We start from the raw sequence: 27064 nt of genomic DNA, 5'->3' as shown, positions 1-27064 counted from the left end.
CGGCGGCCGGGTCGGAAATGGCGGCCGGCCGGCAGGGGGAGCGGGGGCCCCGGCGCGGCCTGGGCGGCGCGCGGCCGGCGGCCACGGCGGCTTCTGGGAAGCCGAGTTTCGCGCGGGCGGCGGCGGCTCGACCCTGACCTGGAAGCCGGTAGGAGGCCGCGCGGGGGCCCGGGGCCCGGGGTGAGGGGCCGGCGGCCGCGGAGCGGGTAGGCCGGGCCGGGGAGGAGGCCGGCGGGGAGGCCCGGGCGCCCGGGCGGGGGCGGGCGGGGGCCGGGGCCCCGGGCGGCCGGGTCTCCGGGGCTCGGGCTTCGCCTCCCGGCCCCGCACGGCTCGGGACGCCGCGGCCCCCGGGACCCCGGCCGCCCTCCGGCGGGACGCGCCTGCGGCCGGGGGCGCAGCCCCGCACCGCCGCCCTGCCCGGGGCCGCTTCCTGCCTGGGTCCCGGTGCGGGGGCCGGGCCGGGCCTGGGGCCGCGGCCGGGCACGGCCTCCCTCGCCCCGCGCTCCGGCCGGGCCCCGCCGGGCTCCGGGCGGATCGCCGTGTGGCCCGCTCCGCCCCCGCGGCGCGCGGCTTTGTGCCGCCCCGGGGCGGCGGCGCGGCGGGTCCGCCCGGGGGGCGCGGGGGGCGCGGAGCCCGCACGCCCCGCGGCTCCGCGCGGGATCGGCCCGGGGCGGGCGGCGCCCTCCTTCCCCGTTCCCCCGGCTCCCCCGCGGCGTGGGTCCGGGCGGCCGCGGGCACGCGGCGTCTGCCGGAGCCCGGCCGCTTCGCCCGGCGCTGGGCGGGACGGGGGCGCCCCGAGGGCCGGGGGCCGGGCGGGGGGCGGCGAGGCCCCGGCATCCCTAGCCGGGTGAGCCCTTCTCAGCCCGAGCGTAGCCGGGGGACTTCGGGACGCTTCTTCCCTCCTCCCACCGGGTGCGTTCCGAGTCCGGTGGCCCCGGGGCCGTTTCCTCCGGCCGCGGGGGCCCCAGGAGGCCTGGCCCCGTCCCCTTGCCTCCCCCAGGGGCCGACCTGGCCCCAAAGGGTGGGGTTGGAGTCACTTCGTGGTTAGGCCTGAGCGATTTCACTTCTGGGGAACAGGACCGAGTGAACAAGCTGGGGCGAGGGGGGCGCCCGGGGCGCTTTCAAGGCCCCCAGGAAAGCTCGCGCCCCGCGCCGGCGCTGTCCGGGGATCGGTGGTGTGGGAGCCGGGAGAGAGGCCGGCCCCGGCCCGGCCGCGGCCCCGGCCACGGCCACCGACCCGCCTTGGGGAGAAGGGTTGGTGCTATTGTGAAACGCAGAATCAAACGCTGGGAGAGACGGAAGATCTCGCCAGATAGTTTGTCTTTGTATGCTGTCACCGGGGAGCAAAGCGAGGGGGACAGCCCAGGACCTTTCATAACGTCCCCAAATTGCCTACCGGTTTCTCCTTATGGAAACCAAGCGAATACCTTTCTGTTAGTCAATCTATCTCCACTTTGTTTCCTCCTAATGTTCGGTATCCGTTTCTTTTGAAACCGCTAAGATGATAGAAAGGGAAGCAAAGTTCAAGCGGTGGAGTTGAGCTCTCAGGAAGACAGTGAGCATTGGGTCACACCGTAGGTAAGTAGGTGCGATCCTTTTCTCTTGTGACAATCACGAGTTCATTCCGTGCACCTTTTCAGTCTTGGAGCTGTCTTGTATGGTGTCAGTAGGTGGAAGAGAAGCAAGATTTAAAAAACCTGCCGATTCTCAAGTATAAGAGGAAGGAGGAGATTCAGTAACAACCTTCCTGTACTTTGGCTATAGCACTCTGTAGGATATTGCTCAGGGCATCCAAATGATCCATTAAAGTCCTGCAGATAGGAAGATGAACTGTAGAGTCTGGTAGAGGGAAAGCGGCATGCAGATAAAATGGAACCCAGCCTAACATAGGCACCAAGACCTACATACCAGCCATAGCTGAATGAGCCAGTGAAGCTTAGGAGCCCTCCCTCCGGTGCTTGCTCTATGGGGTAATTCCTCCTTGTGGCGGATCCAATGAATTTTTAGACTGCTCAATGACATTAATGATTACTATCTTGGTTGTCTGTGTTATTCACAGTTTTCTCTTATACTCTTACCTTGTCATCATTTAAGCCCTCTTTATGATGTTCCTTATAAACATTGTTTCAACAGATATTTGATACTCTCAGGGAGCAATAAAAAAAGGATTTAAAATGTTTAGGAATGTGCCCTCAGCATGGAGAGCTGAGACATAGTGCGATGGGAGTTTATAAAGTCTTAAATTACCGTGTTAAGTTCTCTGCTGTCCTATAGTTCTTTCATGTCTTTTTTTAACATGTATTTTGATTTTTAAAGTCACTGGGAGATAGGCTAGATGCTAACATTTCTCTCTCTGTCTCTCTCTGTGTCTCTCTCTGTCTCTATCTCTCTCTGTCTATCTCTGTCTCTGTCTGTCTCTCTCTCTTTTGCCAGTCCTGGGGTGTGGACTCAGGGCCCTGAGCACTGTCCCTGGCTTCTTTTTGCTCAAGGCTAGCACTCTAGCATATTTCTCTATTGAGGGAAAGGTAGAAAAAAATCCTGAGGCCTGCGAAGGTGAGGTTAATGTACCAAAGCCAAATGGAGTGAGAGACAGGATTCTTATTTTTTGGGTGTGTGCCACTCCTGGGCCTTGGACTCAGGGCCTGAGCGCTGTCCCTGGTTTGCTTTTTGCTCAAGGCCACTCTGCCACTTGAGCCACAGCGCCACTTCTGGCCATTTTCTATATATATGTGGTGCTGGGGAATCGAACCCAGGGCTTCATGTATATACGGCAGGCGCTCTAGCCACTAGGCCATATTCCCAGCCCGAGGCAGGATTCTTGAACTGGCTAATAATGCTTCCTGACCGGTGGAAATCCGCACTCTTGGGATGCTGTCACCTTTCCTGGGCAGCTCATCCACTTCATGCACTGACTTCAGGAGGCTTTGCCTTAGACCAAGCAGCAGTTTGTTTTCCTATGAGTGCCACTTAGAGCCCCATAGAGCAAATCCATTCCTATCCCTGTGGCATTTGTGCACACACACACACACACATTACTGGGACTGGGGTTTGAGCTCGGGGCCTCAAGCTTACTAGGGAGGTGTTCTGTTATTGAACCAGGCCTCCAGCCCTTGTTTGCACTAGTTACTTTGAAATCGGATCTCACTTTTTTCCCAGGACCATACATGGACCATGATCCAATTATTTTATGTTCCGCTGCAGCTGGTATAACAGGGATGAGCCACGGTGCTCAGCTGTTGATTCGGAAGGGGTTTTACATACTTTGTTCCCAGGCTGTCCTTGAACCATGATCCTCCCAATCTCAGCATCCTGAGTAACTGGGATTACAGATGTGAGGAACTGGGCCTGGTGCTTCCTTCCCTTAGAAGCTAGCTAGTTCTACTCATTTCACATGACTCTTAGGGCCTCTATAATCATTAAGGTTGTCTTTATATCTGGGTGCCAGAGGCTCATTCTTGTAATCCTAGCTCAGGAGGCTGAGATTTGAGGATTGCGGTTCAAAGCCAGCCTGGGCAGGCAACGCCATGAGACTCTTACCTCCAGTAAAATAATTTTTTTAAAAAGCTGGAAGTGGAGCTATGGCTCAAATGGTAGAGTGCTGGCCTTGAGCAAAAAGAAGCCCAAGGACAGTACCAGGCTCAGAGTTCAAGCCCCAGGACTGGCCAAAAAAATAAAAAAGATTGTCATTGTAGATCTATTCTCCAGGGTAAAGATTGAGTTCCCTGTGCAAGTCCCCCAGCCACATTGTTTCCTCTGTCCCCCACTTCTGTGTAACACCGCTGTTTTAAGGGGCGCAGTCAGCACAGATGATAGCATTCAGTGTACCACGAGAGTAACCTTCACTCCCAGTCAACTTCCACTTTGTTTAACAAAAAGCAAAACAAAAATCAAGATAATAGTTTCCCTCCCCCAAGCAGTCAAAACCACGGAACCCACTGAGCTCACCGTGGCCATGCACACCTGCGTGCGTGTGCGTGCTATTGTTACACTAAGTCACTGCATATTCAGACTAATATTTTTTTTTGTTTCCCGTGTTTCCTTTCAATCTTGATTTACTCCTCTCAGCATGACTTCCTTTCAACCTTTAGGATATAAGAGGGCTATGGCTTCAAGTGGAGAAAACAGTTCTGAGGTCTCAAACTACTGTTAATTAAGGGGGGCGGGGCTTTGCTGAAGCCCTGGATGGGTAAGTAGAACACAGCGAAGCCCCAGGATCTCAAGTGACCCTCAGGCTCCTCTGCTCTAACCCTGTACGGGTTAAAAAAGGACCATGAGCTGTGAGTCAGGAAGAACAAGGACTTGTGAAGCTAGGGGCCCTGGTACATCAGAAAGATGGTAATGGCAGAGGGAGAGAGGGCAACCCTTGAGTCTCAAGTCGAGTTCACCCATGAAGGCTTAAGTAGGATGCAAAGTCAAATAACGATTCTGTATCACTTAGCAAGCCTGTGCTTCAGCTTTTGCATCTGGGGAACGATAAAGCTATCAATGTTGTGCCTCATAACAGGAAGTAGAAGTCATGTTTCCTTAAGGAAAGAAGCCTTAGAAAGATTGTTTTCTCTAGGTATTTGAATATCAAGCTGAAATGTTAGCAGAATCCATCTGGAAACCTCAGTACAACTTGTTCCTACACAGCACCCCACCCCAACACTCATAAAAATGATGTGCTCATTTTTTTTTTTTTTAAGAAGGAGAGGGAAAACATGAAAACTGTTAAAGATGACATGTAATCCCATAAGTTCTAAGTATCACTATAGGTTTTTGTTTTTCTGTTAAGAATATACATGTGCACTTTACACATTTTCTATCATATTGGCTATATGATTTTGATTCCTAATGTTTTTTTTTTTTTTTTTTGCCAGTCCTGGGGCTTGAACTCAGGGCCTGAGCACTGTCCCTGGCTTCTTTTTGCTCAAGGCAAGCACTCTGCCACTTCTGGCTTTTTCTATAATATATATGTGGAGCTTGAGGAATCGAACCCAGGGCTTCATGTATACAAGGCAAGCGCTCTACCACTTGGCCATATTCCCTGCCCTGATTCCTAATGTTATACATACTTTTCACTTATCATTATATTGTGAACACTATTTTATTTAAAATTATTGAAACGCTTATGCTGTGCATATTAGCGATTTTCTGTCAGGGCTGGATTTGAACTGTGATCTTCCAGCCTCAGTTTCCTGAGTAGCTAGGATTACAGTTGTGAGCCATTGGTACATGGCCTTAGTTCTTTATCATACTTTATAGTTAGTTCCTACTTTTTATGGTTTGCCCCTATTCTTGGATATTTAATTTATACATTGTATATTTTGTAAATAATACCCAGTGATTGAATCTTTAAATCTTTATAAGGCTTTTTTTTTTTGCCAGTCCTGGGGCTTGGACTCGGGGCCTGAGCACTGTCCCTGGCTTCCTTTTGCTCAAGGCTAGCACTCTGCCACTTGAGCCACAGCAGTGGCCGTTTTCTATATATGTGGTGCTGGGGAATCGAACCCAGGGCTTCATGTATATAAGGCAGGCGCTCTTGCCACTAGGCCATATTCCCAGCCCCAGTATAAGGCTTTCTTAACGATAGTTGTAGTGGAGATACGGCTCTCTCACAGACTTTCCTGCCAGGACTAGTTTCAAGCTGTGACCCTCAGGCCTCAGCCTCCTGAGTGGCTAGGATGACAGGCTGAGCCCCGGCGCCTGATAAGCGTTTTACTTTTGATACAGATGTCATGTTACTTTCTAGTTATTCTCAGGAACTCAGAGTACCGGCCACACCGTTGCTGCCAGGCTAATTAGCAACTTTATTTTAATGTCTTAGTACAAGCAGTCAAATAAGTCAATTGCCTCACATGGATGGTTCTTCAGAGTCATTTGTGGAAGTGGAATTGTGGGGTCAGAGGATAGACAGTCTCCGTTTCTGTGCTTCCGGGACTTACTGCCAAATTGTACTCCAGGAAGGGGTGCCAATTTTCAGTCCTAGTGGGAACAGTTAGTTACCCTGCGCGCTGCCAAACATGGATATTGTCATTTGCAGTTCTTTGTATCTTGTTAGAAATGTACATTTATTTGATGGCTAGGAAAGTTAAACATGTAGATATCTTATCATTGAGCCCCTTTTTGTGTAACTTATTGTCCTCTCTGTATCATTTGACCAAAGTTATTTTGATTTTTTTTCTTTCTTTTGTACTGGGGTTGAAGTTAGGGTGTCAGATTTGCTAGGCAGGTGCTGTACATACTTAAGCCACACCTCCAGCCTTCTTTTGCTTCTTTTTATTTTGTCAAGTTGCAAATGCTTCCTACAGTCTTTTAATCAAGTCTAACCTCTTCCCTCATAAGGAGTCAGATATATTGAAGAGAGAGAGAGAGAGAGAGTGTGTGTGTGTGCGTGTGTGTGTGGGTGTGTGTGTGTGTGTCCGTGTCCTAAGGCTTGAACTCAGGGCCTGGGAGCTGTTTGTCCCTGCGCCTCATTTTCCTCAAGACTAGAGTTCTAGCTCTTGAACCACAGAACCATTTCTGTCTTTTTGCTGGTTAACTGGAGATAAGAGTCTCACAGACTTTCCTGCTAGGGATGGTGTTGAACCATGATCCTTAGCTCCTCAGCCTCCTGAGTAGCTAGGATTACAGGCATGAGCCACCGTATTCAGCCCAGATCTGTTGATCTTTTGAGGATGCTGCTTTTGCTTAGGTTTCTAGAATAGTGGCTGTACTTACATCGAGATAAATGTATGGTTTCCTTTTCTTCTTACTGCAAATGCACAGAGGGCCCGGGCTTATTATTTGAGGGGGGAAAAATCTTACCTGAACAGTGAAGTTGATTTCTATTCCTAGTTGGTGACTAATAAGACAATAGGAATTTGATTTGTACACCGTTATTAGACAGACACAGGCAAGTTCAACTTGAGAACTTTTCCTCGGAGCTAAGGTGTCTGGGTTCAAGTTGTTGGCGACAAAGCAGGCGATCTGGGTTAAAACCTATGTGCCCAAGGAAAACTGCTTACTGATGAATTCCTTTTGTGTGTTTTGTGCCTCGGCTGTCGGTAGCATTTGTGAATCTTGTAAGTCTGCTCTGGAGCCTACAAATAGGTTTTTCCCCTCCGAAGCCCCTCTAGGTTCACTCCTCTGAGGGCACTGTAACCTGGACTCTGACTTGGTTTGTTACAGTTTTGGCTTTTCAGCTGCTGGTGAGGTTGTTTCCTTTATTTTGCCAACAGGTTGAGTTTATACAGTGAGAAGCTACTGAGGTAGTTGTGCTCTGAAAAACATGCTTTGACCTCCTGGATCTTGTGAGTGGTTACTAGCAGTTCTTAGGAGGCTTTATCTCTAATGAGTTTCCTGGGAAAGTGCCTTTTGTTTGTTTAAACAATAGAAGAAAGAAGGCGGAATCTTAACTGATAGGCCTTTGTTTTAGTGCTATTAACAGCTTCCTGATTCCCTGAACTGTGTACTCCCGGTCTCTATGGATTATTTGTTATGACTGCGCTTTATAAGAAAGTCAGGAAATGTCATGTGTTAGGATTTAAAAACAAAATGAAGCTTCTGAATTAACTGCTTCTGACAGTTTCACTGGTTTCTACCTAATTTAAAGGGCTTGTGTGGCTGCGGCTCACACACCTGCTCCTCGGCGGCGGCTGTTCTGTCACTCTGGGGCACACAGATGATAGACTCCAGTAATGGCATTCATGTTCTCTGCTGCTGACCTAAATCGGTTTGGGAGGGAGGGGGGAGGTCTTCCACAAAAGGTTTCTCAATTCTCCAGATCCCCCCCCCCCCCCCCCAGTTTAGTATCAGAGGATTCAAAACCTAACCACCTGCTCATTAGTTTTATTTAAGTTTATCTGTCGGGCCAGGTTACCTTTTTTTTTTTTTGGCCAGTCCTGGGCCTTGGACTCAGGGCCTGAGCACTGTCCCTGGCTTCTTTTTGCTCAAGGCTAGCACTCTGCCACGTGAGCCACAGCGCCTCTTCTGGCCGTTTTCTGTATATGTGGTGCTGGGGAATCGAACCCAGGGCTTCACGTATACGAGGCGAGCACGCTTGCCACTAGGCCATATCCCCAGCCCCCAGATTACCTTTTTTAATTGAAAGAAACTATTTTTTCTTGTCAGTGTTGAAATTCCCCATGCAGTACCACATGTTCCAGAGCACTTCTCAGTAAATGGTAATTCCTGAAGAGTCTTAGTTTACAGTTCACTCCCAGTGAAACTTAAAATTTGGAGCCTCTATTGCCTTGATTCAAGGAAAAAGGTACATTGTAAAACAAAAAGAATTCAGGCCTGGGAAGGTGGCTTAACGGTAGAGAGCTCGCCTCGCATGCATGAAGCCCTGGGTTCGATTCCCCAGCACCACGTACACAGAAAAAGCCAGAAGTAGCTCTGTGGCTCTAGTGGCAGAGTGCTAGCCTTGAGCAAAAGAAGCCAGGGACTGTGCCCAGGCCCTGAGTTCAAGCCCCAGGGCTGCCCTCCCCCCCAAAAAAAGAAAGAGTTCAGAGCTAGGAAGAGGCCTGAAGGCTGTTGTGGACTTACAGCTAGACTGTAGGGCTCAAGACTCAGCTCCACTTTGAGAATTTAGGAATGCTACTCCTCCTTTGTAAAGAGCTGTTGAAAAAGTTCTACTTACAGCTGGGTTGTGTTCTGTTTTGTGCTGGTACTGGGACTTGAACTCATAGCCTCGTGCTTTTCTTGGCTTTTTTTTGCTCAAGGCTCTACCACTTGAACCATACCTACCTCCACTTGCTGGTTAAATGGAGACAAAAGATTCACTTGGAGGTTTTCTGTCCAGACGGGCTTTGAACTTCAGATCTCAGCCTCCTAAGTAGCTAGGATTACAGGTGTGAGCCACCAGTGCCCTGCTACAGGGAGGCTTCTTGTGAAGAAGAAATAAGTTATAGGTAAACGTTTTTGGGCTGGATAGGGACTTAAGGGAACTATATAATCCGTGAGTGGAGAGGGACTGGGAGAGAATGAGGGAACAGAAGACTCTGTATGAAAGGAAGGTGCACTCATTACCTGACTCGTGTAATTGTAACCAACCCATCTGTGTATCACCTTTATATTAACAATAAAGTAACTGAAGAACATTTGTGGGATACACTGAAAGCGTTTTTTTTTTTTTTGCCAGTCCTGGGGATTGAACCCTGGCTTCTTTTTGCTCAAGGCTAGCACTATGGCACTTGAGCTACAGCACCACATCTGGCTTTTTTCTATATATGTGGTGCTGAGGAATCCAACTCAGGGCTTCATATATACAAGGTGAGCACTTTACCACTATGCCATATTCCCAGCCCACTGAAAGCGTTTATAAGAAACAGTTTGTGCATGAAATGCTTACATCAGGAAAGAGAAGGCGGAACCTGGGTGGGGTTGGGACATGTCTGTAATCTCAGACTTGGGAGCGGAGGCAGGAAGATTTCAAGTTGGAGGCAGTTTGGGCTATGCGGTAAGGTCCTATCTCAAAAACCAAAAAAGGGGGGAAAAAGAAAGGGAGGACTCTGAACACCTGTGTGTCCGAACAAACAAAATAGACCAATTCTTTGAAAAAACATAAACTACCACAATTCTCCCAACATAAAATAGATCTTATGAATCAACCAAATTGGCTCTACAACTTAAAATACCTCCCCCCAAAAGAAATCTCGCAATGATTTTACTCGAGTATTTACCAAATAAAGAAAAATGAACACCTATGCCATCTAAGGTACAATGCCATCTAAGGTACAACAAAAGCATAAGTAGGATGGTGGTCTTGGCTGGACCATCTCAGAAGTCACCAGAACAAGAAAGGGTTGGAGGTGTGACTCAAGTGGAGGAGCAGCTGCCTAGCAAGTGTGAAGCCCTGAGTTCAAGTCTCTCTACTGTCCCCCACCCCACCCCCAAGAAAAAGTCAGTAGGACTTCTAGAGATGTAAAAAGGCCACCAGAATTAAAACCTAGCAGTTAGGATAAAGAGCAGCCTAGACATAAAATAGAGAAGAATGAGCTAGGTCAGAGACTGTGGGCTAATTCTGTTCGTGGCTTGCGTTTTACAAGCTGTGAAGTAAGAGTGATCTTTTCACTTTTGAAGTTTTTAAAGGTGTTGTTTTTTTTTGAGAAGTAGCCTAGGCTGTCTTGAGCTGCCTCAGCCTCCTGAGTGCTAGGATTACAGGCTTGGGCCACATGTGGCTGTGAAAAAAAATTTTTTTTTAAATGTGGATGAGAGAAATCAAGAACATTCTTTGTAACAGCATGGTAGGATTTCTAGACATGTTGGTTTAGAGTTAAAGCAGACCTGGTGCCCTTGGCTCACGCCTGTAATCCTAGCTACTCAGGAGGCTGAGATTTGAGGATTGAAGTTCAAAGCCAGCTCAGGCAGAAAAGTCTGTGAGACTCATCTCCAATAACAGTCAGAAAACTGGAAGTGGCACTGTGGCTCAGGGACACCGCCCAGGCCCTGATCAGGTTCAAGCCCCATGACTAACAAAATCTATCAATAAAAAAGCAGGTGGAGAGCTTCTGTCGTCTGTGATTGATTGTAGTTTAGTGAGAGCAGGGCTGAGGAGCCTGCCGTACCCTCAGGTCCTCTGGGTTTTAGTATTGTACAGAGATGTATTCTCATTTCCTGTGCTCATCTCTATTGTAGAAGGTCAGGACACCAAGACATGAGCGCGACAGCAGGCCTGTCCCTGAAGGATAGAAGTAATGTTTCTCATTTCTAAGTGTGCCGGTCTTTTCAGAAGACCAATTTACTAGCTCTGTTTTAAAGGAGTGCATGATGCGAGCTAATGGAAGATAAATAGAAGCAAAATGGAAAACACCTTTGTTTCTGGAAAGCCGCATGCATCTACTGCTGGGTGAAGATCAAAGTATGCTCCTCAGCTCTAAATTTGACAAATGTCTCACAGTCATTTTCTTGTTAAGTGGTTTGAAAGGAATTCCTCATGTGAGGCACAGGAAAGTATAGTATTTCTCTCCACCCAGTGGGGATGCCCAGGGCTTGGAAGGTAAATTGTCCTTACAGACAACTTTGCCTACTGTTGGTTTTGGTTGGTCGTCATTTAATAGGAAGAGGCTGGGTGGTGGTGGTGGTGGTGGTGGTGGTGTGTGTGTGGTGTGTGTGTGTGTAAGCTGAAGGTGTTTAGGATATGTATCTGGATCCATTTCCCACAAGTAACATACCTGTACTGGACAAAATCACAGCTCTGTATTTACTGTTCTTTGACACACTCCTGTGTTCCAGCCAGCCATTGTTCTCTTAGAAGACATAAGCGTTTTCCACGGGCGCACAGTGAGGGTTGAAGATGATCTTGTAAGACTGACACAGTTCTCTTTCTTTTGCAGGCTTGACTGTTGGCAGTGACATGGATAAGAGGCTGGCATTTCTAACTGCCAGCTACTGTATAACTTGACTAGAAACTATGCACATTGGTTGGTCAGCAAAACCCAGGAACAAAAGCTATGGCAGGTGAAGTGGTCTCCCTGATCGCAGACCATGGTTCCCCGGCTTCGTCCACAGACGCCTCCTCCACTTCCCCTCGGCCATGTGGCACTGTTTACTGTTTGGTGAAGACTAAGAAGGACACGACGATCTCTGGCCAACAGCCAGGACTTAACGCATACCGGCATAGGGTCAGAGACCATCTCATTCAAAGCCAAGGAAAATGAAGCTTGCATTGCGTTCGGTGCCTTGTGTAGGGAATGCACGAACATTTCTGGAAGCGCATGCTTGAAAAGGGGCTCAGTTTTGTTCAGCAGGAACCCGGCTATGGCGAGTGACCCGATGTGATCAGAAGGGGCGAGAGCCTTGGGGTACTCATGACGGGGTATACCATGTTGCGGAATGGGGGCGTGGGGAACGGAGGTCAGACCTGTATGTTGCGCTGGTCCAACCGTATCCGGCTCACGTGGCTCAGTTTCCTGCTCTTCGTCATTCTGGTGTTCTTCCCGCTCATTGCTCACTATTACCTCACCACTCTGGATGAGGCTGATGAGGCAGGCAAGCGGATTTTTGGTCCGAGGGCTGGTAACGAGCTGTGCGAGGTCAAGCACGTGCTGGACCTCTGTCGCATCCGCGAGTCTGTGAGTGAGGAACTCTTACAGCTGGAGGCCAAGCGGCAGGAGCTCAACAGCGAGATCGCCAAGCTGAACCTGAAGATCGAGGCCTGCAAGAAGAGCATCGAGAACGCCAAGCAGGACCTGCTGCAGCTCAAGAACGTCATTAGCCAGACTGAGCACTCCTACAAAGAGCTCATGGCCCAGAATCAGCCCAAGCTTTCCCTGCCCATCCGACTGCTCCCCGAGAAGGATGACGCCGGCCTTCCTCCCCCGAAGGTCACGCGGGGCTGCCGGCTGCACAGCTGTTTTGATTACTCCCGGTGCCCTCTCACCTCTGGTTTTCCGGTCTACGTTTATGACAGTGACCAGTTTGCCTTTGGGAGCTGTCTGGACCCCTTGGTCAAGCAGGCTTTTCAGGCTACCGCTCGAGCCAATGTGTATGTTACAGAAAATGCAGACATTGCTTGCCTCTACGTGGTCTTGGTAGGAGAAATGCAGGAGCCCGCGGTGCTGCGGCCCGCTGACCTTGAGAAACACTTGTTTTCTCTCCCATACTGGCGGACAGACGGACATAACCACGTCATCATCAATCTGTCCCGGAAGTCGGACACGCAGAACTTACTGTACAACGTCAGTACAGGCCGGGCCATGGTGGCCCAGTCCACTTTCTATGCCGCCCAGTACAGACCTGGCTTCGACTTGGTTGTGTCCCCACTAGTCTATGCCATGTCAGAGCCCAACTTCATGGGGATCCCACCGCAGGTGCCAGTGAAGCGGAAGTACCTTTTCACCTTCCAGGGCGAGAAGATCGAATCCCTGCGATCCAGCCTTCAGGAGGCTCGCTCCTTCGAGGAAGAAATCGAGGGTGACCCTCCCGCCGACTATGACGACCGGATCATCGCCACCCTGAAGGCAGTGCAGGATAGCAAACTGGATCAGGTCCTGGTGGAATTCACCTGTAAAAACCAGCCCAAGCCCAGCCTGCCCACGGAGTGGGCCCTGTGTGGGGCGCGGGAGGACCGCCTGGACTTGCTGAAGCTCTCCACCTTCGCCCTCATCATCACCCCGGGGGACCCCCGCCTGGTCATCTCGTCTGGGTGTGCCACGCGGCTCTTCGAAGCCCTGGAGGTGGGCGCTGTCCCCGTGGTGCTGGGCGAGCAGGTGCAGCTCCCCTACCAGGAGATGCTGCAGTGGAACGAGGCGGCCCTGGTGGTGCCCAAGCCCCGGGTGACCGAGGTCCACTTCCTGCTGCGGAGCCTCTCGGACAGTGACTTGCTGGCCATGCGGCGCCAAGGCCGCTTTCTCTGGGAGACCTACTTCTCCACCGCCGACAGCGTTTTTAACACCGTGCTGGCCGCCATTAGGACTCGCATTCAGATCCCAGCTGCTCCCATCCGGGAGGAGGTGGCAGCTGAGATCCCCCATCGCTCAGGCAAGGCCGCTGGGACCGACCCCAACATGGCTGACAACGGGGACCTGGACCTGGGGCCGGTGGAAACGGAGCCGCCCTACGCCTCCCCCAAATACCTCCGGAACTTCACCCTGACCGTCACCGACCTGGCCCGCAGCTGGAACGCGGCCCCCGGGCCTTTCTACCTGTTCCCCCACACGCCCTTTGACCCCGTGCTGCCCTCGGAAGCCAAGTTCCTGGGCTCTGGGACGGGCTTTCGGCCGATCGGGGGTGGCGCCGGGGGCTCCGGGAAGGAGTTCCAGGCGGCGCTGGGGGGCAACGTGCCCCGGGAGCAGTTCACGGCCGTGATGCTGACTTACGAGCGGGAGGAGGTGCTGATGAACTCCCTAGAGAGGCTCAACGGCCTCCCTTACCTGAACAAGGTGGTGGTGGTGTGGAACTCTCCCAAGCTGCCGTCGGAGGACCTCCTGTGGCCGGACATCGGCGTCCCCATCATGGTAACAAACGCGCGGCCAGCCTTCCCGCATGCCCGAGAACGGCGCTCCTTTCCGACTTGCTTTCCTTTAGAGAGGAGAGAAACACATACATGGCGTTCCACCCCATCCTCACAGAGCTGGGGATTGGGCCCAGGGCCTTGTATGTGCTGAAACGGTTTTTAAAATTTGTTTTGTTTTTTTTTTCCTTGTTGGCTTTTTTCTGTTTTTTTTAAACCTGTACAATTTTCTTGCCCTCTGAAATTCCACATGCTGAATTTTCAGATCTGCTGTTTGCTTTCTTTCTTTTTCTTTATATGTTAATTTATTTAGCCAGTCCCGGGGCTTGAACTCAGGGGCCTGAGCACTGTCCCTGGCTTCTTTTTGCTCAAGGCTAGCACTCTGCCACTTGAGCCACAGCGCCACTTCTGGCCTTTTTTTTTTTATATATGTGGTGCTGAGGAATCGAACCCAGGGCTTCATGTATGCGAGGGCAAGCACTGTACCACTAGGCCACATTCCCAGCCCTGCTGCTTGCTTTCTAAATCTCTCTAAGCTGCTGCGTAGTGGACAGGTGAAGATTCCCAGCACTCTGTCGTCCCTGAGCCCGCTTTTTTGCCAGCAGGGAGGAGGTGGCCTCCTCCCATCCGGAAGGGCTGAGGATCCAGCCACGTTGATTGGTATCACGTGGCACACGTAGTTCACCTTGGGTGCGCGAGATCTGAAGCTTCAGAGAGATGAATTGTTTTCCCCAGGCCACAGTGAGGAATGGAGAAGCCGATTGTGTCTGTTTGCCGAAGCCTCACTTCGGTGTTAGTCACTCCCAAAGGAGTCAAGAGTACCTGTGTCATTTTCTAGGATGCTATAAAAGCTGCGGGAAGACTATAGTTGGGCTTGATATTAGGGAGTCCTTTTCTGGGTGTCTTCTGGGTTCTTTATCGGCTTTTAACTTTTTTTTGTGTGTGGCACCAAGGAATTGAACCCAGGGCCTCTTCATGCTAGGCAAGCACTTTGCCACTAAGCCACATTCCCAGCCTAGGTTCTTTTTCATTTTTTGCTCTGTCTCTCATGGTCAGATGCTGTATGTTATAGGAAAAGTACTAGGTAAATGTGGAGGATGGGCGCAATATCCAAGGGCTTTGGGTGTCTGCTTGGATTCCTTCAAAGACTGATGTACTCTGTGTCTCTGAAATGGGAGGGCTTAGAACAGGCCAGAAAGTGCAAAGTTGCAGAGAAAGGTACTTCTCAAAAGATGACAGATAGTCTCATGGGCCATGTGTTACTAGACTGAGGCTTAAGAAAATTAGGGTTTCCCTCCCCCCTCCCTTTTTTGTGTTGGTACTGGGGCTTGACCTCAGGACCTGGGCACAGTCCCTGTGCTTTGTGCCCAAGCCTAGTGCTCCACCACTTGAATCAAGCTCTACTTGGTGGTTAATTGAAAATGAGTCTCAAAGACTTGCCTACTAGGGCCGGCTTCAAACAGCGATTCTTACATCTCAGCCTCTGAGCCACTAGCACCCGGTAAAAAATTAGTATTTAGGTATGATTTGTCTGGAAAGAGATGTTGGTCTAGTCCAATTGGTTTATTTATTTATTTATTTTTGGCCAGTCCTGGAGCTTGGACTCAGGGCCTGAGCACTGTCCCTGGCTTCTTTTTGCTCAAGGCTAGCACTCTGCCACGTGAGTCACAGCGCCACTTCTGGCCATTTTCTGTATATGTGGTGCTGGGGAATTGAACCCAGGGCCTCATGTATACGAGGTGAGCGCTCTTGCCACTAGGCCATATCCCCAGCCCCATAGTCCAGTTGTTTAAAAGACTTATTTCTTGGGGCTGGGAATGTGGCTTAGTGGTAGAGTGCTTGCCTAGCACGCATGAAGCCCTGGGTTGATTCCTCAGTACCACATACACAGAAAAAACCAGGAGTAGAGCTGTGATTCAAGTGATAGAGCACTAACCTTGAGCAAAAGGAGCTCAGGGACAGAGCCCAGGGCCTGAATTCAAAGCCTCAGGACTGGCAAAAAAAAAAAAAAAATCTTTGCAGAAGTAATTTGAAGTATTTTCTAAGCAGTAGTAGCATGGTATAATAGAAAAGGTGTTTTGGAGTGATAGCAAACCAGGGATTAAGTAGTCACTTTTCTGTCTTAGGAAAGTTAATTCGCTTTTTTTTTTTTTTTTGACCTCAGTGTTAAGGAGGTAATGCAGGTAGGGTACTAGGAAAGAGTTTTTGGTTCCTTCTTAGGCCGCACTTTCGAAGGAGACAGTCAGCACAGACTCTGAGCTGTGTCACAGCCGGCGGTAACCGACTTCGCGGGTCCAGGCTTGGGGGCCAGCACCCCGAGTCTCCTTGACCCGTCGTCCCTCTCACTGCACACCGCGCATGCGTCAGTGTCTTTCTAACCATTGCAATCACCTGTGGCTGTTCAGTACTGAAGGGTTTTAAGAGCTTTTAATCTCAGAGTTTATCTTACGTACCAATAAAACTTCTATAAATGGAGAGATTGCTCCTAGAGGCTTTGCCTTGAATAACTTGCACTTCCTTTCTCCTCTACAACTTTATGAGCATCTGATTTTTTAGGAAGTGCTTGCTTGTAGAAGGCACTCAGGCAGGCAAGGCCTTTTGTTCCATTTTGCCTGAGTTTTTGCCACCTTGGGAACCGTGGCCGAATGCATCACGGAATGGCCAGAAGGCATTGTTTCTTTCATTAACCCTGGAGCGGGGGAACACATGGTCTTCTGACCGATGATCAGCCCCCGTGCAATAACAAAATACCCGTTAGACATTCCAGAAACAACTAGGGAGCCATTCTGAAAAGCTTTCCATATCAGGAGTATAATCTTTCCCTTGTTCTTTAAAAGAGAGAGGAAAGGGTTTCCAGCTGGCAGGTTTCACTGTGTTCTGCAAATGCTTTGCTGTGCTTTCTGTTTAAGGGAGACCCGTGTTTAGGGAACACTTGAAATTGGTGGCCTCTTGGGGCAGGCAGATACCCAGAATAGAGAAACAGGCCCCTCTCCTGTAGGAAAATGCTGCGATTATGTCTATAAGCAGACACCACTTATCCATTATGTTATGGTTAACAGGTCTTTATAAAATTAGCAGCCAGATGGTTGCCAGGCAGTCTAGTAGCGTCCAGTCCTTTAGAGAAGATGATTTGAAGCCAGCGTGCTGGCTAAATGAATCAACTTAGGAGGACTTGTGTCGTTTCAGGGAGCACTGGCCGTTTGTGCCTCTTCCATGCTCAGGCTCTAGGGGCTTGGTGGCTGGGCAGGAGGCATCAATGCTCTACACCTGTGGACTTGGAAGCAGGCAGGCTTCCCAGGTGGGGGAGGATCGTCCTGCGGGTACCTGGTGGGATTTCTATGTTACAATTCCTCATTGTTTCCTAATGATTATCTGTATAACAAAGGGGCCTGCGAGGCTGCTGTGCTCACACTCTGGTTCATCCCAGCTCCAGGGGGACTGGCTGGGCAAGGAGACTTCTCCAGAGATGTGGGAAGTGTGGCTCTCACCGATTGGTGCCGCTGTGTCCCCTCTCTTGTCTACTTGGTATGTAAACAGTGAGGCTCAGTAGCTGTGGACCAGAACCACAAAGGTGTCTAATGAAAGTCGGAAAGGAAATCGTCCTGTGCCGAAGAGTTGGACATCATGCCTTTATCACCTGTTCTCAGGAGTTTGATTATGATTTTCCTTGGCATGGTTTTCCTTGGTTTTTATTCTTCAAAGTGTGGACGTCTTTGTATTAGCAGGCAGTGGATTTGGCTGGACTGTCAGATGGTTCCCCCAGTGTTGGCTGAGTTCCCTGTACTGTGCTGTTCCGCCTGCGGCTGACCCCAGGCCTGCCTCGTGCACGAGGGCCAGCCGTGAGGAGGTTTTCTCGCAGCACTTGGGCTCCACTCTGGCTTCCCCGGACTCTTTCCTTTTGTTTTTTCAGGTCAGAAAGCCCATCCTCCGGGGCCGACTCTGGCCTACTCGGTGTACAAGCCGCGCTTCACTCTCCTATTCGAACAAGTCCCTCTCTGTATTGTAGCTCCCTTCCATCATTTTCTTCTATTCATTTTCTAGTCGCCTCAGGAAATTGCTGTATTGGGATTTTTGTCCAGAGCTGTGGTGTTCATTTATAAAGTAGAGTTGAATTTGGTTGGAGCTTACTAAACTCCTAGAAGCAGAAACTCCCAGATAATCCCTTTGTGACATTAGTCCCACTGGAAATTCTCACCTGTTTTTCCTGCTTCTTCCTGTCTTTGCTTTACAGTATTCTGTAGAATGAGAACCTTATGATCTGTGTTCTCTCTCTGTCTGTCTGTCTGTCTGTCTGTCTCTCTCTCTCTCTCATTTGTGGGGCTTGAACTCAGGGCCTGGGTGCTGTCCTTGAGCTTTTTCTGCTTAAGACTAGCACTCTACCACTTTGAGCCACAGTGTTACTTCCAGTTTTCTGGTGGTTTATCAGAGATAAAAGACCCACAGACTTTTCTTCCCTGGCTGGCTTTGAACCGCCATCCTCAGTCTCGGCCTCCTGAGTAGCTGGGGTGACAGGTGTGAGCCACCGGCATCAGGCTGCCCTCTGGTGTTTTAAGACTAGTGCTTTTAGCAAAATAGCATCTTTGATTATTAACAGGGCAGCGGAGCTGACTCAAAGCAGTGCTCCTCGCCACACCGCCCACGCATCCCAGGACAGTTTCTTCTCCACGAAGGGCACAGCTAATTTCCACGGGGCCTGGCACAGGCTCTGGGGTGCAGCACCTCTGAGCAGGAGCTGACGATGGGCAGGGGCCCTGCCGGAGCGCAGCGCGCAGCACGCAGTGCACCTGGGTGTGCTCTCGCAGCGAGAGTTTGAAGGATGCGGGAGAAGGGGTCAGGGCCGTGTGCGCAGAACCATGAAGACCAGGGTGGAGCCCGGGCTTTCTCCTACGTGTGTTAGGGCGCTGAGCAGAGGGGTCACTGATTTGTGGGGGACGACAAGGGAGAGAGCGGACACAGCTGAACTTGCTGTAGCAGGCCGGTGGGCCTGGACCAGGGCGGTGGCGGTGGCAGTGGTGGTTCAGTTGAGTGTGCCACGTGTCCTTAGCGGACTCGAAGGCCCCAGGCAGCCCGAACGCACCGTCTTTCCCCCGAAAAGAAAATTGGTTGCTCTCCAGCTGTCATTTGCCCTCGCTCACAAGCCTTGGTGTTTGAGTTGAACAGGAAGGTTTCCGTTGGGGAGCTCGAACGTGGCCATGCCAGGAGAAATATTCATATTGGTTTCCAGACAGTCGAGCAGGGAAAAGGAGAGAGGGCTGAATGGGGAACTGCTCTGGGGAATGCTTTTTTTTTCTTTTTTTAACATTTTCTGGAGTAGTCAGCATTGTGAACTTTGAGCTCTTGGGCTGCTCCTTTCTGTCTAGACTCTCCAGCTCCTGTTGAAGCAATTATAGAGGCCTACTCCTTGGAGGCTTTGCTGAGTTTCATTTCTTATCTTGCCCTTGGATGAATCAGATGATAATTGCCTGAAATTGTGATTTCTACTTGAATCAATTCAAACGGAAAAAGCCTTACCCAGCCTCTCTAGGTCCAGACTGCAGAGGCAGGTATTGGTAGGTCTGGACAATGATTTGCCCGTTTGAGCTATACTTGTGGGAGCCACTACGTCCTTTTTTTTTTAAAATTAATTTAATTTATTTATTAATTGAACACATTTTTTTGACAAGGTGTTGTGCAAAAAGGGTACAGTTACATAGTAGGGCAGTGTGTACATTTCTTGTGATATCTTATGCCCTGTTTTTCTTTCCCTTCTCTAGGTCAGGTAGACATATATACAATATACAATGTATCAAGATGTTTTTTTTTTTTTATGGGTTGGGTAGGCTGGCATTGTACAATGATCTCAGTCTCCCAAATAGCTGGGGGGTATTAGTGTGTCCTTGAGGTGCTTTGTTTTATTTTGTTTTCCCTCAAGCCTGGCAATCTTCCGCTTGAGCCATACCTCTACACTCAGCTTTTTGGTGGTTAATTGGAGATAAGACTCTGATGGCCTTTCCTGTACTGGCTGGCTGGCTTTGAACATCTTCAGTAGCAAGGATTGTAGACTGTGAGTTACCAGACAGAGTCTCACTGTACAGCTCAGGCTGATTGTGAACTGTCAGTCCTCTTGCCTTCACCTCCCACTTGCTAGAATTTGTGAGAAAAGCTGTCTTTTCTGTCAAAGTGGGTTGCTTAGTCTGCAAGTAAAGAATGGGAAGGAGAAGCTGCTTTGGGATAAGGAAAGGTTTTTAAAATGTAAGGTTTTGTCTTAACTAGTTGTTCCAATTGTTCAAGAAATAGCAGTGGGTATGGGGATGTTTTGGGATTGCTTGTGTATTGTTGATTTTGTTTCAAAGTCTTTTAATGGTCATCTTTTTTTTTTTTTTTTTTGGCCAGTCCTGGGCCTTGGACTCAGGGCCTGAGCACTGTCCCTGGCTTCTTCCCGCTCAAGGCTAGCACCCTACCACTTGAGCCACAGCGCCACTTCTGACCATTTTCTATATATGTGGTGCTGGGGAATTGAACCCAGGGCCTCATGTATAAGAGACAAGCACTCTTGCCACTAGGCCATATTCCCAGCCCCTTAATGGTCATCTTATGTAAATACATCTTACCCTCTTCAAACTAGCCAATCACAAGCAGATTGTGAACTTGAGCTCAACCAATTGGAGCTGCGTTAGGGGTGGGTGGGACATTCCGCCTCATGGAGAGAATTCTACTGCTGTGACTTGGAAAATGTACTTAGAACAATTATAGGTGTGTACCACACTCCTTTTGAGTTTTTTCTTCTCTCTTCTGGGCACTTTGTGTGCATTGTCTGAGCCTGAGGTTGTGCTGTTTGCCTGCAGTGTTAGGAGATTCAGCAGCAGCTTTTTTTTTTCCTTAAAAATTAAAATGGACCTGTCTCACAATTTAAAACATGCAAACTGTTAGAAGCTAATGCTGATCCGTGTGTTTGCATTCAGAAATGTTTCAACCTTTTTGTCCTGATTTTAGTGCCCAAACCAATATTGGTTAGGTTACTGAGATTTGGCTATTAAGCACAATAGCTTTGAAACAAAACTTTGGAAGAAAGCTCCCTTTCCCTCCTCTGACTCCTGGTATGCATTTGACCAGCTTTAACAAATTTACTTAAAAAAACTGATTGTGAAGTTTAGGCCAAGCTGCATTTGTAGTTAGACCTCTAGGTTTTATGCAGAACAAGAAGGTTCTCTTGACTTGCTTCAACATGTAAATTGGACAGCTACTTTTGTGCATACTCTAGGTATTAGATCATTAGTTTTTCCTGCTTTGCATTTTCAGATTCAGAGCTAGACATGTATAGGACTGTCAGGTGTGGCTGGCTGTTGCCAGTCTTTGCAGACAGCATGGTGCTAAGTGACCTGGCCAAGAGCCTGCTTGTTTCCACACATCTAATAGGGGAGGGATTGGGTTTCCCCTTGGCACCAGAGCGTCTCTAGATTTCCTGCATGCAGTGCTTGCCCTGGGATTCTGTGAAATGCAGATTCGGACTCAGTCGCCTGTGGACTGCAGTCATGTTTCTGATGGGCTCCGGGTCACACTGAGTCGGTCTCTGTAGTAGTGCTGGGGTTTGAACTCGGGTCTCACGCTTGCTAGGCAGGTGCTCCACTACACAAGCTACGCTTCCCAGTATGGAGCAGGTGTGTCCACACTGTAAGTAGGTGTTGAAAAAGAGAAGTGACTGAACTCAGCAGCAGGATTTGCTATATATATATTCTCCTCAAGGGCCTCAAAGTCGGGGAACAGAAATGACATAAACTTGGGATTTCTGAATTTGGTTTTAAAGTTTCTAAGCAAGCTGGGGATTGTGGAGCTGGGAACTGGAATCATAGATCTGCTCTGCCACCTTGTGTCCTCTTGGGAAAATTATTTGTGATTTCCCTGGACTCTGTTTATTGCACATGTAAACTGTCACCCAGCTTTGGTTTCTTTCGCAAGAAAATTCCTTAACTGTAAAGCGTAAGATGTAAAATCGTTACATTTCTTCAATTGTACGACATTTTTATTCATGGAAGGCATAAGCTTGATTTTACAATTAGTAAGCCATCATCCAGACTATTCGGAAAGCTCAGCCAGTGGCCTTTGGCCTTGTGGACCTGCCTTCTGGATTGCAGTGCTGATTTCCAGTGGTTTCTCTCCCTTGTTGCAGGTGGTGCGTACTGAGAAGAACAGTTTGAACAACCGATTCCTGCCCTGGAATGAGATCGAGACAGAGGCCATCTTGTCTATCGATGACGATGCTCACCTCCGCCACGACGAAATCATGTTTGGGTTTCGGTGAGGAATGAGTTTCAATAAAAAATACTTGGCCAGTAGCAGAAAATGAACTCGAGCCTGGGTTAGGCAGTAAACGAGTTTCTGGTGGAGTCTTTGGAGGTCAAGAGGGCTCGCTTTTCCTTTCATTTTGTTTGGGGTTTCCCTCCTGAGTCAGAGACATGAGCTTCTTTGGTTGTTTGCCTGTTGTGGAGTGGCAGTGGCAGGCACAGCCCTGGGGCTGCGAGGAGAGGGGCCGAGTGGTCTCTGAAGCAAGTGGAAGGGATGGGACCTGACTCCCTGAGAGTCCGAAGGACCATGTAGTGGGACTGCCTATCTCTGGCTGTGCACCCTCGCGCTTCCCCACCCGGCTCCCCTCGTTTGTTGGGGTATCCTTGGGTCTTACTGGGAACGTCAGAGAAAGGCAGCGATTGTAAGCATCACTGACAGTCCCCGCGCTGGGCTCAGCTATGTTGCACTTGTGTTTTCAAGCGTGTGGAGAGAGGCGCGGGACCGCATTGTGGGCTTCCCTGGCCGGTACCATGCGTGGGACCTCCCTCATCAGTCCTGGCTCTACAACGCCAACTACTCCTGCGAGCTGTCCATGGTGCTGACGGGCGCGGCCTTCTTCCACAAGGTGAGGTGAAGCTGCCCACACTGACTGGCAGGGGGCCCTTTTGCCTTTAAAGACTCAGAGCAGCCTTCTTAGAGCAGCTCTGCATGGCGGTGCACCGAGGCAGGAGGATTGCAAGTTCAGGGCCAGCCTGGACACACAGTAAGACTGCTTCAAAACAAATAAATAGGTGCCTAAAGCAGCTCTCGACTGCCTATACCATGTTGGTTCTCCCTTTATGAAACCAAGGTTTCTGGTACGGGATCCTGTCAGATCCTTTCCATGTGTCCAACATGGCCACTGGCCTTGATCCTCCTGTTTTTTCTCCTGTGTGGCTGGAACGGCAGGCGCGTTCTTCCGTGCTCGGCTTTGCCACCGAGGCAGGCCCTGGCCCTCTGCTGGCGTGGACGGAGCCCCGCCTGGGCCAGGCCCCGCTGCAGCTGTCTGTGGAGCTCTGCGGGTTGCTTGACTTGACTGCGCTTGTGTCCCTGGCCGCCGTTCCCTGGCCGTGATCACTAACTAGCAAAGGGCAAGGCCTGCGGTTGCCACCCCTCTCCCCACCGCGAGCTCTGCGCCCAGCTGCTTTAGCGCGCCTTCCTCCCGTACCTGTCTGCTCTGTAAAGTGGTCACTGAGCGCTCGATAAGTATACGATCAGAACTGAGATGTGCTCATTAAGCTATAAAATTACACTTTGAAATTATTCCTGAAAGGGACGATTCTCAATTTTTACACTGATTGCATGTTGAAATGGAATTATTTTGGAGGTCCTGGGTAAGTATTCTTACACTTTTATTATTTCTTGGTGGTGCTAGGGCTCAAATGCAGGGCTTCAAGCTTGCTGACCACACACTCTTCCACTGAGCTGTACCTCCAGCTTGCTCTAAATGTCCTGTCTCCCTGGAAGTTAAATGTGTTATGGACCTGGGCTGCATTTCTCTGAGTGTCACTAGCCTGTCCTTCCCCTCTGAGCTCTCCCACTGAAGAAGCAAGTTCTCCCCATGGCCCACTTCACAGAACACTTGTACCTGCTCCTCCACCTGACAGGCCTGGCTTTTCTCTGAAGCCCGTTGCTTCCTACAGACTGCCCAGCTACTCATTTCCCCAGATAATGTGCTTTGAGCACGAAGGCACAGAACATGTTTTCCCCGCCCACCCTGACACACGAGCCTCTTCGCTGTCATGGGAAGGCTCTGCTGCACGGATCTGCCAGTTGTCCATGCCCTCTGTGATTCCGATGCTTTTGCTGTCTTCCCGGAGGGCTCCTTTCCCTTTCCTGGGTGGTGAGCTCAGGGCCCAGGCACTGTCCCCGAGCTTCTTTGCCTCAATCACTTGAACCACAGCGCCACTCCAGCCTTTGCTGAGTAGGTTATTGGAGAGGAGAGTCTCTCAGTCTTTCCTGCCCAGGTTGGTTTGAACTGTAATCCTCAAATCTTAGCCTCTTGAAGAGCTAGGATGATAGACGTGAGTGCCGGCTCCTGGCTTGACCATTGGCTTTTAAAGAGCAATGGCACTTGAGAAGGCAGACCGCCAGTAGACAGGCGACTTCTCCAGATCTGAGCAGAAGCTGCTGGAAGCGGCTCCTTCAGAACTGAGCATGGATAAAGATTGGTAGGTTTTTGGTGCATTTATTTTGCGTATAACTTAATTTCCAGGTTCTGTAGTTAGGTTCTTAGTAGTGGCTGCGTGCGACAGCAAGTGCATTTATTAGGCAGATTGGTTAGCAAGTGTGAGCTGGGCGCCGTGCGGCGTTCTGTTGGCATTATGGGACGTTGTCTTAAGACAGGATCTTGGTACCCAGTCCAAGCTGGCCTTAAACTTTCGCTCCTACGAGGGGAGATTTCAGGTGTGCACCACCACACCCCGCCTGGGATATTTCAAGCAGTGAGATGAGAAGCCATCGGGTGACGGTTCCGCCTCGCTTTGGGTCACAGGGCCCCTCTCCTGGGCCGAAGGAGGCGTGGCAGCGGGGGGCGCGGAGCAGTGGTAGCTGGTGGCGGTGATAGGTGGGGTCAGATCAAGAGTCCAGTGGGACCGGGAGGGACGGGGCGCCCCATGGTGGAGTCTGAGGCGGTGGCCAGCTCCCCTCGCTTTCTCGTTGCCAACACAGTGCCCGGCTTGCTCTGGAAGCTTTATGTGGACCTCAGCATTGCTGTGCTACCAAGGAGATGGCACGAAATGATGGTTCTTAAAGGTGGCAGTCACGGAGGTTGGAGTGAGATGATTCTCCAGTGAGATTTGCATAGTGAATGTTGAGCAGAGCTCTGGCCCTGCCCGACTCCCTGAATGCCACCCGTGCTCCCCAATCCTGGCTACACGCTGAGCTCCCCCTCCCTTTCGTGGAGTTCCTGCCTTCATGGGAGTTTTTTCGCTGAAAGCCAAAGCATCGGGACCTCTCACAAAATAATGCTAATTTTCTTTTTATCTCCCCCTGACAGTATTATGCCTACTTGTACTCTTACGTGATGCCCCAGGCCATCCGGGACATGGTGGACGAGTACACCAACTGTGAGGACATCGCCATGAATTTCCTCGTCTCCCACATCACGCGGAAGCCCCCCATCAAGGTGAGGGCCCGCTCCCCGGCGGCGGCGCGCACGGCAGGCGGCTCTCGGCCCTCGCTGGGCTGCGCGCGCCCGTGGCAGCTCAGCCTCGGCGCCTCAGGACACCCCGACTCCACGGGCTGCTGTTCTTACAGGGGCCGGTGGGGAAAACTCACCAGTTGGGAACTCGGTGGCACAGATGCTGCAGCTTTATTTCCCTCTCCTGTAACGGGAACTTAGCATTTCCTGTAGTCACGAGGTAGCTCCAGGTCCTGATGGTCGCCACAGAGAATGTGGGCATCGCAGTGCCTGGAAGGCTTTTGCACAGTGTTGAAGCGCTGTTCTGCACGGCAGTGCCCCGCAGGAGAGCAGTGGCTCACGTTCCCCTTCCTTTTCATCACCGGTATTTTTCTTTCGTGAAGACTTGATAGGAAAATTACCAGTAAGGCTTGACGGCCCAGGGCCGCCCTGGGGAAAGGTTCGGTGCGGTCCGAGGCCACCCAGATTTGCGGACGCGTTTCTGTCTTTGTGCGGACCCGGTGCGTGGAGCCGGTGCTCTGACCCAGCGGCCCACCACTGCGGACGTGACTCGGTTCTTAGTGCTTGCTGCGTAGCCCGGCGGGCCCGTCAGATGCAGGCACGCGGCGGGCCGCCATGAGCACGCGCTTCGGTTCTTCGCTCCCTGCTGCGTGAGCCTGCCCCGTCAGGCCGGGCTCGGGCCGTGTCCCCGCCAGAGCTTGGGTCTGCGCGTTGTTTTGTAATGGCTTGAAGTCTCCGGATAATGACTAGACCATAACCACTTTCTCAGGTCTAAGTACAATCGTCTTGGACATTTTTAGCAAGGATTTATTTTAGGGTATAACAGGGTTAAAGCAGGGAGAAAGTTTTTTTAAAAAGAGAGAAACATGTTCCCCTTTTGCAGAATGTGTTTGAAACTCCTACGTGTGATTTGAAAACTTGTACACATAATTTTCCTAAGTGTCTTTTTAAAGTGGTATGGAGTATTTCATAATCATCGACTAGCTCCTGTGCAGTGGTTTTCCAGTCTTAGCTATTAAAAGCATTGGTGAAGTGAACAGCTTTGTGCCGGCCGAGGTCAGTCCCGGCGTGGACTCAGGGCCGCGGGCTCCGCGCGTGCGCGGGCTTTGCCGCCGGGCGGCCCCGCTGATGCTTTAGCCCCGGCTGTGGGGGGGTCACGGGGGGTCGCGGCGTGGGACAGGCTCGGCCTCCGCGCGGGGTCCTCACCCTCGGCTCTTCACTCCTGTCCCCAGGTGACGTCACGGTGGACCTTCCGGTGCCCAGGCTGTCCCCAAGCCCTGTCCCATGACGACTCCCACTTCTACGAGCGGCACAAGTGCATCAACTTCTTTGTCAAGGTGTACGGCTACATGCCCCTGCTGTACACGCAGTTCAGGGTGGACTCCGTGCTCTTCAAGACGCGCCTGCCCCACGACAACACCAAGTGCTTCAAGTTCATCTAGGGCCCAAGCTGCGGGGAGAGGATGGGGAGAGGAGGGGGAGAGGAGGGGGTGCTCCCGGGGCCCCTGCCGCCTCTGCCGGGCGAGGCAGTGGGCATAGCGGGCGGGAAGCGGCTGCCTCGATCTTGAGGCCTCGGAGCCCTGGTCAGGGCCGGGGCCCCACGCAGGGCACTGGTGGAGAGAGCCCACGGAGGACACAGCTGCTGCGCCATGTTTCAAGCCAGAAAGAACGAGTGTTTAAAAAGACGTTTCAGATCCGCCATTCGA

General features: G+C 50.7%; 1 protein-coding gene across 2 annotated transcripts; it reads left to right on the top strand.

Annotated features, from left to right (window-relative positions):
- Extl3 (exostosin like glycosyltransferase 3) lies at positions 1-26971 on the top strand. Of its 2 annotated transcripts, none has more exons than XM_048330614.1 (6): positions 1-148; positions 11298-13919; positions 22062-22189; positions 22658-22802; positions 25251-25343; positions 26591-26971. In XM_048330614.1, the coding sequence occupies exons 2-6, from the start codon at positions 11772-11774 to the stop codon at positions 26798-26800; spliced, it is 2724 nt and encodes a 907-aa protein (XP_048186571.1). In that variant the 5' UTR covers positions 1-148; positions 11298-11771; the 3' UTR covers positions 26801-26971. The 2 variants fall into 2 exon arrangements, with proteins under 2 accessions (XP_048186571.1, XP_048186570.1); XM_048330613.1 differs by having other exon boundaries at positions 25215-25343.
- Positions 26972-27064: the final 93 nt, after the last annotated feature.

This window comes from Perognathus longimembris, chromosome 21, assembly GCF_023159225.1.
Source record: "Perognathus longimembris pacificus isolate PPM17 chromosome 21, ASM2315922v1, whole genome shotgun sequence".
Taxonomy (NCBI): domain Eukaryota; kingdom Metazoa; phylum Chordata; class Mammalia; order Rodentia; family Heteromyidae; genus Perognathus; species Perognathus longimembris.
This window is presented reverse-complemented; position numbering and strand designations above follow the sequence as displayed.

What these genes read in the sequence shown, in the direction of transcription:
- Extl3 (XM_048330613.1), top strand. Translation starts at nt 11,772, where the DNA reads ATGACGGGGTATACCATGTTGCGGAATGGGGGCGTGGGGAACGGAGGT. An exon ending in ACATCGGCGTCCCCATCATG is followed by an intron (nt 13,920 to 22,061) that starts GTAACAAACGCG and finishes CCCTTGTTGCAG; the next exon opens with GTGGTGCGTACTGAGAAGAA. An exon ending in CGCGGAAGCCCCCCATCAAG is followed by an intron (nt 25,344 to 26,590) that starts GTGAGGGCCCGC and finishes TCCTGTCCCCAG; the next exon opens with GTGACGTCACGGTGGACCTT.